This window comes from Emydura macquarii, unplaced genomic scaffold (genome assembly GCF_026122565.2).
Source record: "Emydura macquarii macquarii isolate MOO-44397 ecotype Brisbane River unplaced genomic scaffold, CSIRO-AGI_Emac_v2 contig_554, whole genome shotgun sequence".
In the NCBI taxonomy this organism is placed as follows: Eukaryota; Metazoa; Chordata; order Testudines; family Chelidae; genus Emydura; species Emydura macquarii.
Window position 1 is genome coordinate 2,492,654 of NW_027130691.1, and position 13,043 is coordinate 2,505,696.

The 13,043-nt window shown below is 53.5% G+C and overlaps 1 protein-coding gene across 1 annotated transcript; it reads right to left on the reverse strand.

The window, feature by feature from the left end:
• Positions 1-771: 771 nt before the first annotated feature.
• Positions 772-9,693, reverse strand: CRYBB2 (crystallin beta B2). The gene is made up of 5 exons (XM_067539357.1): positions 9,627-9,693; positions 6,584-6,702; positions 2,538-2,670; positions 1,804-1,946; positions 772-1,092 (listed from the first exon to the last, which is right to left on the reverse strand). The coding sequence occupies exons 1-5, from the start codon at positions 9,678-9,680 to the stop codon at positions 924-926; spliced, it is 618 nt and encodes a 205-aa protein (XP_067395458.1). The 5' UTR covers positions 9,681-9,693; the 3' UTR covers positions 772-923.
• Between the last annotated feature and the right edge of the window lie 3,350 nt (positions 9,694-13,043).

The following is a 13,043-nucleotide window of genomic DNA, read 5'->3' on the forward strand; positions in this document are numbered from 1 at the left end:
AGTCTTCTTGCTTTAGCTAGTCCATCCGCCAGGAGCTGCTTGGCTCAGGCATGGGATGTATTTGTGGGTATTAACTCTGCTGCAAAAGTCAATCTCTGCACTTTAATTGGACACACGGTTAGGTCTGAAAAAAGGCCTTTTTCCCCCTTTTGGTTGTTTAGAAGCTTAATTGTGTTTGATAACGGACATATAATCATTAACACACGGAGACAGTGAGACACAAACTGAACTGAGACTGCCTCCAGGATGTACAACACCCCAGAGGAACACAAGCAAGGAGGAGTGATGCTACACGATTCACAGGAAAAGCCACTGGTCACACTTCCTGACGGAACCATTCAAGGGGTTAGTTCTCTCAACCAAATAGTGTTCTTTAATGCAAAGTGACTGGTGGGGCAAAATTCCTCCTAGGGGCAGCCCCTGATGTCAATGGCCCAGGATGCATCTGTCCTGTCTTCCAACCCTGGCCATCAGATCTATGGCCCTTGCTATCAGGGAGATGCTCCAGGGTCGATCTAGTGGTGTCACACCCTTTTCCAACTCGAACGCACAAGAACACAGAAGCAGCCACGTTCCTGTACCACTCTGAGCCAGATCCATTTCAGGGCTTTGGGGCCGGAACCGTGGCAGGCTCAGGGGAGCACGTGGGCCCGGTGGAGCTCAGAACTGGCATGTCCCCCAGAACAACCAGAGATTTACTTCCTGTGTCTTCACACACACACACCCCCGAGAAAAAAGGGACCAGACTCGAGAGTTTGAAACTCAAAGCTTTATTCGGTTGCTTCAGCAGCAGCAGCAGCAGAGCAGCAGCGGTCACTCCGGGGCAGGGAACAGAGCAAGGCCATTGGAAAACAGCAGCAGGTCACATAAAAGCTGGCTCTGGTTCCCTTCCTCCTCCAGGCGCTCAGGAGCGGAGAGGGGCCTCAGTTGGTGGGGTGAAAGGCCCCTCGCTGATGCCACTGCATATCCCGGATGCGCCTGACGGATTGGATCTGGGGGTGCTGGGCACCAAACTCTGAGCTGTCCTTGTAGTCCCCTTTTTCAAACAGGTACTGGTAGCCCCTGTAGCCGGGGTACTGGTACCCAACCCACCTACAAAGGGAACGGAACATGCAGCCAAGTCAGAGACCGGGAGATCCCAGGCGGCAGGGAAACCCACCCGGACAACACCCCATCTCCCTTCCCACACAGGCAACCTGCACTGCTCTGCCCTGCGGGTGGAGAACTGAATCTGTCCCTGGCCTGGCCAGGGAAAGGGGACATGCCCTGAGGGCTCTCGCCAGTGCCGCTGTGTGAGCCAGCACTGCCCTCTGCTTTGGAGCCATTTAAGTTTGATGCAAAGCCTCTGAGTGAAAGGGTTTCTTGAACCCAGAGCAGTCACTGCCTTGGGTGCTTCCCTCCGGCCCGCTCCAGCTAGGGCACTTGATCCTCGATCTCCTCACACTCCTGACTGGCCTCAGGAGGCTCCATGCGTCAGGACAAACGGTTGGATGTTTTCCAGCCCCATCTAGCAACATGTTTTCTCCTGCTCAGCTCCAGCTCCATCCCCTCCAGGCCCAGAGCAGAGGGCAAGAGCAGCAGAGATGGCGACTGCAGGACGAGCAGTTGTGCCCGGAGTCTAACCCCGCGCCTTAGCATGTTGTTAGGGTGATGCCTTAAACTGGAGACAATCCGAGCTGTGGGGACAGAACTTGATGCAATCATTGATTTTGTTCCTCACTTCCTAGATTCCAAGCGCAGGGAAAAGGAGACTCCAGTGCCCAGATCCCAACAGAGTTGTGTGGATCCATGCCAGGTACTTACGTGCCACTTTGCACCCGGACAGATGACACTTTCTCCTGGTAGCCATGAGCGTGGAAGCTGGGCACATCGTCATCTATGATCTCAATCTTCTTGCCGGTGAAGCTGGGGTTTTCATAGAGGACGATCTTGTGTTCCTGGCTATCCTGAAGAGAGGAGCGATGCTGTGTCAGGGTTAGCAGTGGGGCAGGGCACCTTCCAGGGGAGTTATCAGGGAGTCTGAGAAGAGCGCTCAAGTCTCCAGAGACTTGCACAGAGAGTGGGCCCAGGTCAGCCTAGTCAAGAGGAGCTTTGCCTGCTCACAGGAGGGGGGAATGCTGACTGCGTATAGTAATCATCCTTAGCCGATTACCAACGCAGTTCTGTAGTGGCAGATGGCCCCATCACTATCCATTCTACGGTTCCCTCATGCCTTCCTCGGAAACATCTGGCCCTGGCTGATAGCCTAGAGGGCCCCTGGTCTGATCTGGTAGGACATTTCCTGTTTTCCTATGGACATACAACTTCTCAGTGGAGATCTGTGGACAGGTAGATTTACGAATTGGGAGAATGAGGGAGCAGCAGGCATTTGAGGACACATGGGACTTGCCCATTTGAAACGTCCAGAACAGCTGGTTTTGGCCACGATTTCGACTCCTCCTCCAGCTCTCAGTCTGAGGGGAGCCCTGAAGTGGCTCGTGACCAGGTCTTTGCCTGACCAGTTTATACTGACTGGGGTCTGACACAAGTGCTCTCACCACTTTGATGGGTCTCAGGGCACCTATGGTGTCACTCCTCCGGCTGTTGGTCCAGGAATCCCAGCGGGGATACTCGCCCTTTTCAAACACAAACTGCTCCCCTTTGCAGTTTGCCTGTTCGTAGCCAACCCATCTGGAAAAGAACAAAGTACAAACATTGGAGAATGTTCCAGAAACCTCCATTTGCAAACCAGCCCCAAGTTCCTCAGCAGACAGCCAGAGAAACGTCTCTTTTGCTGTTTGCATGGAGGAAGCATATTGGTTTCCTGGGTATTTATTTACAATACTGGCTGTGCCGCACTAGTCTCTAAATTAAATGCTAACTGGTATTATACTGTTCTGCCACTAAGTGGCAATGTGTGTAAAATAGCTTATTTAAGCTAACCTTAACTATACCCACCAGGCCATTAAAGGATCATATAATGAATATATCTGGTGTGTATAAGCAAGCTCTGTAGCCAGTCCGTGTCTTGTACAGGAGCATTACATGGTGTCAGAAGAAAACTAAGAACAGAAACAGAAGAAAAACAGCTACAGCAGTTGCAAACACAAAGCAACAAAGGTTGCAGGATCTCATTAACATGCCACTCTTCAATGCCCCAGAGAACTTCAGCTTTGACCAACCTTCAACATTGACAGAGGTAACAACATTTTGCAAGATTTTGTACTGCTACCAACTTCCACAAAGAAACTGGAGATATACAGGTATCTTCTTTAATTTATGCTGGAGGGAAGTAGACAGAGCATATCTTTAAATCTTTTGACTTTACCGTAGACAGTCATGAAGATGACTATGAAAGGGTTCTGGCTATGTTTGATGTATATTTTATACCTTGGAGAAATGTGATTTATGAAACATCATGTTTTTAACCAAAGAATTCAAAAACCCAGCAAAAAAGTTGAATGTTTTAATAAGAGCTTGCCATACATTGGCTGAAACTGTGATTTTTGGAAATGCAAAATGTGAAAATATCAGAGACAGGCTGGTTATTGGGTTAACAGATAAAAACCTGTCACAGCAGCTACAACTGAAGAGAGTTTTAACCCTAGCCACAGCTATATAGAAAGCAAAGCCATTTGAGCTTGTGAGACAGCAAAACCAAGAGCAACTTGCCAAACTTTGAGATACAAGAAGCTATCTTAGAAGCTGTTAACAGATGCAGCCTGAGTGATAAAAGTAATTATTAGAAGACCACTGAGGCGAGCAGAGAATTCCCAGGCTAAGAGGAACAAATTCCAGCTCACATGCACAAGGTGTGGAAAAAGTCACATCCCAAGAGATGACGCATGCCCAGCCAGAGACACACGGTGTAACGAATGCATGAAACATGGACATTTTGCAGTTGTTTGCCACACCAAAGCAGTCAGGGAGTTGAGCCGTATTACAGACAATCCAGAGTCATTGTTTCTGGGATCTAGCACTTGTGATGACACAGAACCTGCCAGGATAGTGAAACTGAATAAACCTGGCAAGACTATTGACTCAGGACCCGACATCACAGTCATCTCAGAAGGGACTCACTTTTAACCCCCCTCAGAGCTAAGTCACCTGACACCGCTCTGACTAGTCCTGGAGGCATTCTGAATTGCATGAGCCAATTCACCATGGAAAAAACGTACGAAACCAGAAACTTTACATTCGTAGTGTAAGGGATCAGAGGCTCAAAGACCAAAAACCTTTTCAGTGGCAGTCATGATAGGCCTACTGAGAAAGGTGGAACAACTCCATGGAATATTGGGTGATATTGGACTTTGGGAATCCAAATCAACTTCAAAAACGATGCTGAGCCATACAATGTACAAACACCTCTACCAGAGAGACTAGCTGCAGATATATGCAAATTCAGAGGATGTCATTCCCTGGTCGTTGGGGACTATTATTCCAGCTACGTAGAAATAATGTACTTGAAAGACCGAACACAGTGCAGTGTTACCAAGATACTGAAGTGCACTTGTTCTCTATGTTAAAATGCTAGTCAGGGGTAAGTCTAGGTACGATCCAGCCTGCAAATCTCTCCTCTTAAGCATGCCAGGCACCTGTGACTCTGCTGATTGGTGTAACTCATTGCATATTGTTACTTCGATCCCACGGGCCAAATTCTGGCAGCCACAGAGCATGGGCTTCCACAGACCCAGCACCACCAGCAGGAAGGAGCCAGTGAGGGCAGCCAGACCACTGTATCCTGGCTCCCACAGACAAGGCAGAGCCTGTGCAGGGGGACCTACAGAGCAGGGGTGTTGTCTGCAGATTTATGGAGATGCTGTCCTTGACCCACAAACGAGCCCTGTGTGCGCTCCTGGCAGAGCGCACGAGAGCTGCCAGCCAGCCGCTCCTGAGTACAGAGCTCCACCGGCAGTGGGCGTGCGCCTGTCTTGTAGCCATCACACTTATTCCCATTGGTTGGCCTCAGGGCTGTGACTTTGGAAAAGGAACTCTGTTCCCAAGCCCCGGATTCGGGCAGCAGCCGGCTCCCGATGACGCAGAGAAGGAGCCTGTCCTGGGAGGAAAGCGGCTCCGCTTCATCGTTCCTGTTTGGGAGGGAGATGGCTGAATCGCCAGGAAAGAGCAAGGGAGGGGGCTCTCTGTGTGGCTCCTGGCGAGGTTGTTTTTCCAAAGAGACCCCTCTCTTCACAAAGTCTTTCCTGATTCTGGCCGGAGACAGAGACGCCGACAGCCACCCCGAGCGTGCAGCGGGGTTTGTATATTAACACAGAAAGCCGAAGGATTCCAAAGAGCTGTGCAATCGCGAGGCAGTGCCGGCACCACATTCCCTACCCTGAAAGGGAAGGAAATTGAGTTGATGGAGCAAGATTAATGTCGATGTTACGGAGCCTTCGAATTCCTCCTCTCTTATAAGAAGCAGGGGGATGGGTCTGTACTGCAGAAGCTCAGTGTTAGTGGAGGTCACCCTGCAAGGCAGGAGATCCTGGGCACCGAAGGTGTGATCTCCAGGCCATAGGACTGCCCTGATCCCTGGACTGAACTTGTCGGAGCAGCAGTCAAGAGGGTTACGCAGGGGTTTGTGCCCTGACCTGGGTTTTTATTAAGCAGGTTACAGAGCCTCATGCCTGCTGGTGAGCCCGTGTCTCTACATCTACACTTGCCCTATGGCTGGCAGCAGGCTGGGTGGCCCGGCATGGGATGCTGAACTCGGACGTGTCACACTCAGCTCATGGCAGCGCCTAGGCCACCGATCACAGAGGGAAATGACAAAACGATCAGGGCACGAAAACGACTCGCTGCAAAAAACAGTACATTTGGCCAACTACAGCACAAAGCCAAGCCAGGTTGCTATAAATAGACTGAATTGTGTGCACACTCACACACACACACACACGTGTCCACACTCCAGCAGGGCCTGGATGCCACACTGAATGGCCATCAGCTGCTGTGTGACCCACGGAAATCCGTTCCAGGGATCCCCTGGACCTGCAGACCCAGAGGCCACGTCTGCACTGCAGCTTCCCAGCACAGGTAGAAAGACACATGCTAGCGCTCCAAACCCAGCAGTGTGACCATGGGAGCACAGGGTGGCGGCATTTACGCAGGCACCTAGCCCAAGCTGCCCCTGTGCTGCCCTGGTTATGCTGCTGTTTTCAGCCTGTCGACTTGAGGGGCGCTAGTGCATCTCTGTCTCCCCGCTCCAGGAAGCCCACGCCCAGCTGCAGTGTAGACATACCTATGAGATAATTAGCTAAATCCTGCTCTTAAGTACCCTGGCATAAAACCAGAGTGTGAGCACTGGAGTGAATGCAGTCACCTGGGCGTCAATGAGAGCAGAGTCTGCCCAGTGTGTGTCAATTTCAAGGGGGTCTTTTTTCATAACGCCACCCAGAGGTCAATTGCTGGGACTTTTCCAGGCTGGGAAACGCAGGGGGAGCCAATATCCATCGCAGTGATTCACGTTGTCATTTTATCTTGTTTTACACCGATGCTGAACCGCTGTTTCTAAGTCACCATCACAACCACCCCTGCCGGACACAAACACTGGCCCAGGCTCACCCAATCGCTTTCATTCCCAGCGGCCTACGTGCGAGATACGTACGGTCCAGAGTGCACTAGGATGGAGCCAACTTTCTCCATTCCGGCCTCCTTCAGATTGGAACAAGCTGCATTCAGTTCATGGCAGCGACCCTGGAAATTCTCTTGCTCGAAGACGACAATCTAACACCCGAGAAAGAGAGAGAGAGAGAAGAAGAGCAGCTTAGAAAAGAGGCGCTGATGGCCTGTCGTCCATCCTCCCCCCAACGCAGGGCTCAGGGCAGGACCGTTGTCGTGTGGTCTCTATTCTCCAGTGTCGAATGACTCTGGCACAGGCACACAGATGCTGGTAGCACCCGGTGAGATCTACCAGTCCATGCAGCCCATCTCCCTTGGCCAGGGCAAGCGTCTCCCCTGCAGCTTCAAGTGTTTTGCCCAGGCTACTTGGAAAGTCCTGGGTGACTCCCCGACTCCACCCTAGGCCCAGGGGCCTGCCCCCTCCCCTCATCGCTCACCACCACTCCTCTCTTCCACACCCTGGGATGAGGCCGAGTGGGGCGAGCGGGGCAGGAGAGGAGGGACCCACGTGGCGAGCGACAGACAGTTGGGGGGGCTGAGTGGGGAGGGGGCTGCAGGGAGGCCAAGTGGGAAAAGGGGTGTGTGGAAGAAAGGAGGGGGGGCCGAGCAGGGAGGGGGGCTGGTGGGGAGGGACGTGGCCGCGAGTGGGCGGAGCAGAGCGGGGCCAGGGGCGGAGCTGGATTGTGGGCGGGGCCACGGGCAGAAGAGGCAGGACGGGGAGCTAGCCGCGGCATCCCTGAGGGGAAGCTTCACCCGCCACCCACGGCCTGGGCCCCTTTTAAAATGGCCCGGGCCCTGGGCAATCGCCCCCCGTCGGCGGGTCTGACTCCCAGCCCACTGCAGGTCTCTGGATGCCCATCCTGGCCTTCGGTTCCTTCCATTTCTCGGCGTTCCAAACTACCCAGAAGAACCCTCGCCCCTTGGTCCCTGCAGCTTTGGTCACGATGTAGCCACAGCTATAAACATTGGGCCAAATTCGGCCCTGGTCCAGCTCCATCATCCTTACTGAACTCAGCCCGGGCATCGCTTAGCCCAGGTACCGTGGGCCTTCGTCATTTTTGCAGCTCTTCTCTGAATTCCCGCCCTCACCCCTGGCCTCCCAGCGCCCAGCTGCCCGGGGCTGAGCACTTATTTCACAGCGACACGCCCGACCGTGGCTGCGTTTTAAAACGCGGCGGTGCCACCTCAGCACTTTGCCTTCGAACCACAGATCGAGGTCGCTCCGACTGGAGCAACCTTGACTTCCCAATGCTACCTGAGCCCTGGCAAAACAAACAGGGGCTGTCGCTTAGTGACACACCACCCAGGGAGCCAGGTTCTGTCAGCTCAGCACGGATTTGTGGGTCAGTGGAGCGGAGGGAGGAAAATCTGGTGTGTCTGCGCACGGAACAGGATGAGGGCCGATCCAGCGCCATTGACGGCAATGACCGTCTTTCCACCCGCTTCCGAAGGGGGCAGATCAGGCCCCGAGCGAGGGGAGGATGCTGCTGATTCGAGCACATGGGCAGGGTTGTCACCCCGATTCTGAGAGAAGTCAAAGAGTTCCCAAACTTAGCCCCTTGTCCCAAGATGAAGGTAATATGAGGTCAGGGCTTTCCCCCTCCAACATACAGGACTTGATCCCTTTTCTAACACCTGAATTCCCAGAGGGTATGTCTACACTGCCGTTAGACACCCGTGGCTGGCCCGTGCCAGCTGTCTCGGGCTAAGGGGCTGGTTAATTGTCTCTAGGATCCTATAAGGTGGGAGGGCCCTAGAACCCAGCTTCCAGTCGGAGCCCGATCGTCTACACCACAACTAAACAGCCTCTTAGTCCAAGTCAGCTGGCACCGGCCAGCCACGGGTGTCTAATTGCAGGGTAGACGTACCCTGAGTCAGCACGGGCAGCCTGAAGTTGTCAGAAATCATAAGGTTTTGAAAAACAACAGATTTGGGTTCATTTTCTTGGCCTCCCGGATTCTGGACTTTTCAGAGTCACATTTTCCCTGTTCTGTGAGGGCCAGAAACTTTGTTTTTAAATGAAAGCTGTGAGTCACACATAATAACATGACTCCAGGAGCTGGGGCCTTAAAGATAAACACCAAACACTGTGAGACTCGTAATAAAATCACAAGAATTAGCCGCACGGAGTAGCTGGGACACCACCTCACTCCCCCACTCTCCTCAAAAACTCCTGAAAAATACCCCTTCCTGGTATTTCTCCTGGCGACAACACATTGGCTCCATCACAGTACAGATCAAAGGAAACGCCTGACCAACAGTGACACAGTCACTGGCTCAAAGAGAGCTAATCGTGGGGCATTCTCTCATTTCCTTACGGACAGGCAGGTTTGGACATTACTTTTTGCACAGCGCTGCTGCTGCTGCTTACACTGATGCTTTGGCTGATTCAAGGATAAGTTGCAGCATTAATGGTGTTTCCCTTGGGGGTTCTGCCCTGCCCCATGAATGGCAGCTAAATAGGTCATTTGCTCTCCTGCTTTATTGCAAGGACCCAACAACACTGGGAAGGGTTTGGGTTTGGGAAGCTGCTTATACACAACTGGAAGCAGCTGGAGTGGGGAAGCCTCTGCATTTCGTCCCACAGCCTCTGGATTCTTGCCGTCTGGAGGAGGTACTCGGGCTGGGCGAAGGGGACGGTATTTGGTGCTGCTCGCTAAGCAGCTGGTTATGGGATGGCCCTGGGGGCTCCGAAGGCGCTGCCCAGCCTCCCAGCTGCACAGTCAGCAAACGTTCCTCGCTGCTGTGTGGAAGGCAGAGGGGTTTTTTAGGTACAAGGGCAAGCAGCTGCTGAGCAGGGAAAGGCGCTGGAAGCAGCTCAGCCGCTCCGAGCCCAGCTACTGCCGCAAAGAGATGAGCACCTCTGGGCACCCATGGCGTTGGGGTAACGCAGACACACGCGCACACACACACACGCACTTTCATTTGTACAGTTGTTCACACTTCTTAGGAGCCGCTCGCTGTGCGGACCCAGCCCTCGCAGAGCGCATGCACCCCACCGCCCGCCCGCACGCGACGCGCACACTGACCTTGGAGCTGCTCTGCTGTTGCTTCGAGGCTGGCGTCTGGTGGTCGGAAGCCATTGTGCAACGAGGGCCTGGTTCTTGTGGGGGGGAAACTCAAACAGTTACAAATTGGTGCTGATTGTTCGAACCGGGATTCTATTGGGGTCCGTGTACTTCACCCACCCCTGGCACCCGGCCAAAGCAACCAGGCAAGTACTCAGCGGCTCGCCTCTCCCTTCACTTCACTGACCCATAACAGCAGAAGAACCCAGTGAAATTACCTACATTGGGGGGTTTCTCGGCGCTTTGTCTAAGCACCACTTCCCTTGGACCTGGGTGGGGCAGGGCCAGAAGTGGGGCAGGTGATGCCTTCATCCATTTGAACTGTATCACTGTATCCCGAGGGCTGGAATTTGTACTGAAGCTGCGGGGTTGCACAGAGCACAATGCTTCATCCGACGGGGAGGGACGGTACAAACCAGATGCAAAGGGACCACGGTGGGAGGAAAGCACTACAAACTGGGGCTCCCTGTGTGCGCAGGAGAGGCAAGTGCCTTTTCCGATCATTTGTTCTTTAGCAACAGAATTAGAGCTTGCACAACAACGTGCAAACCAGCCATGCCTTGGAGTCCCACGGCAGGGCAGTGGGACCCTGGGGCGTGGGCTGGAGAGGAATGGCTTCACCCTATCGGACTCTCCACCCGTCTCACCACAACGGCTGGAGTCCTGTGATCTTCAGACACACGTCTTCAGCAGCGTAACGAAGGTGGCGCTCCCTGCACTGACTCGCCTGGCTTGGGACCCAATCCTTCTCCAGGCCCCTATTGCAGCGCCAAGCGTTAGGCCAAGTCTCCAGTGGGGAGTTCTGCTCAAAGACCCTTCACGGCTGCTGGCCAGTCCTTCCACAGGCAGAACTCCCAGTGAAATCAGTGGGACTCTACTTGCTGTTGGCCTGAGGAAAGCTGGCGTGAGGCTCTCCGAATTTTAGCACTAGCAACAACACAGGAGGGGTGAGCTGCACGGAGTCTCCCTACACAAGGGCTTTGCTAAAGCAGTTCAAGTTTAAGCAGTTCAAGTTTGTGACACTTTTTCCACCACCCACCCCAGCAATTTAAACCCAAGGGTGACCCAGTCCAACCTGCCAAGAAGCCTGGCCTGCGTGTCAGGGAAAGATGAATCCCTGCTGCCCCAGATGGCACCAGTGCAGACCTGCTGCTTATGGGGAGTTGCACACAGCATCGCTGTGCAGGACGGAGCAGCAGAGCGTCCTTCTCTGCGCCATTCTGCATCGTCTCCCTTAAAGGGAATGTGCACCCAGTAACGGGCAAAGCTGAGGAATTTTCAAACCCATCCCATTTGAGTAGGATCGAAATGATATGAAACAAGTTATACCTGCGACACCGCCACCACACAAGGGTCAGGCTGCTGCCCTGCTTCTACTGCCGAACTGAAATCAGTCGCGGTATGCTACCAAAACATCGATATCCTCTCGTATTCACCCTGTTGGACGCACACACCCGCCTACACTGCTGGGCAGCGCTTTATTGCATGAATGCTCTGGGGGTATGCTTCAGGCCACATGGCTTTGGATTGCAGTGGAGACAAAAACCAAACCCAAAAACAAAGGACAATAAAGAGAAAATTCTTACCAGTAATACCAGTACCCACTTGAGCCAGTGAAGGGGCCGGGGCTGAGAGACAGAATTTATACTGAGCTCAGAAGAATGGTGCCAAAACTATTGACAAACTGGCTAAAGCAGGACACAAAGCGAGCATGCTGGATAAAAGCTGAGTGAACGCCGAGGTCAGCTGTTCCCCAGCAGCCATTGTCTCGCTAACCCCCCGCTGTAGAATTATTTCATTAGCTGTCACTTTCCGAGTGGCTGAGTTTGTTGGCAAAGAGATTTGGAGTTTGCCTGCATCAGCCGAATGCATGCCAGGACCCAGACTAGCACTTTCAAATAATGCAGCAGCCAGCTGCGCTTCAGGGCTTCTGGAGCCAGAGCCTTTAGCCCCACTGTCCCGGCCCCCCAGTCAGCAACCAGCTGAAGTCAGCGGGCTGCGTGTGCACTAACGAGCCGGGCCTTTCCCATAAACAGTAAACAGCTGCTCTGCCAAAGGCTTTGCGTTCAGCCGAAAGGGAAAACTGCATCTGCAATGCTTTAAACCTGGCACGTCTAACGCGTGCGAGCGAGGCAAGGCTTGCTGTGGTGTCCTGGCTGTTCGGCCAAGGAGGAGACTGAGGTGTAGAGCTAGAGTGCGTCCCAGTGCTTCCTGGCCCAGGAGGCAAAACAAAACCACAGACCAGATGCTGAGCTCAGTTACCCTGGTGTAAATCTGGAGTAGCGCCATTGAGTCACACTGCTACAGAACCACCGTGCAAGGACGATTCGAATCGGCTCTGCGGAGGACAGGAGGACAGCTTTTCCCTCTGCCTCCGAGGTGGCTACATATCACCAGCACTAGCGCCATAGTGTGGGTGAAGCACACTGGGACTGACGGCCTTACAGAGAAGTACAGCCCCGCAGCGGCTGTTCGTAACACCGCCGTACAACGGATACACGGGGGCAGCGGATTAAAAAATCAGAGCTGGTTTGTTTGTTTTTTTTAAATGCTTCTTATAACTAACGGGCCTGCAGGAAGTGGGGAACCAGAAATGGGGAGGAGGAAACGCAGGATGAAGACACTGATGTTGTAGCAGCAAGATCTTTGTCCACCGAGCGCTGCAACACCACACAACACACACAATGCTTTTCTTTTGTAAACAGGCTCATCCTCATCTCTTTCTGCCCTGCATGTTCTCCCTTCCTCTCCACCAGTGCGCTCGGCAGGAGTTTGCTTTTCTGTGTCCCTAGGCGCAGGAGCTCAGTCTTCTCACTCAGTACAGCGGGTCCTCCTGCAAATCCAGGGCTAAGAATTTAGGAGCCAGCGAAGCAGTGAAGGCAGGTGACTAGAGGGCCCACGGGATTGTGTCCATCACTCCTCCTGAAGGCCTCCACAGCCATCCAGCCGGAAGCACGTCTCTACAAAAGGCGCTCCCTGCTCTGGAGGGGGGGCACAACCACACTGCGACGTCCTTCAGCGGGGTCTAGCTGCCCTTGCGACAGCAGCCTGTGCTCAGGGAGTATGTCGGTCACCCGGCCCGGCTCCTTTCTGGCCCCGCTGGTGTCCCCCAGGCAGCGCACCTCAGCCAAGCTGCACTGGAGAGGCAGGCAACTCCTGAAACATCCTGGCCTCATTTTAAATGCAAGCAGCGGAGACTGAAGTGTCGGGAAATTGCAGTTCTTGCCCCTCCCCGTCCTCTGCACCCAGGTGCGGACTCAGTCACTGAGCACCGCAAAGCCCACAAGAGCGCCTGTCTTCACCACCGCGGCTGTCGCCTGCCAGCACAGTCGTTTCGTGGTCAGACACAGCAGTGCCAATGTGGTTTATGCTCCAAGA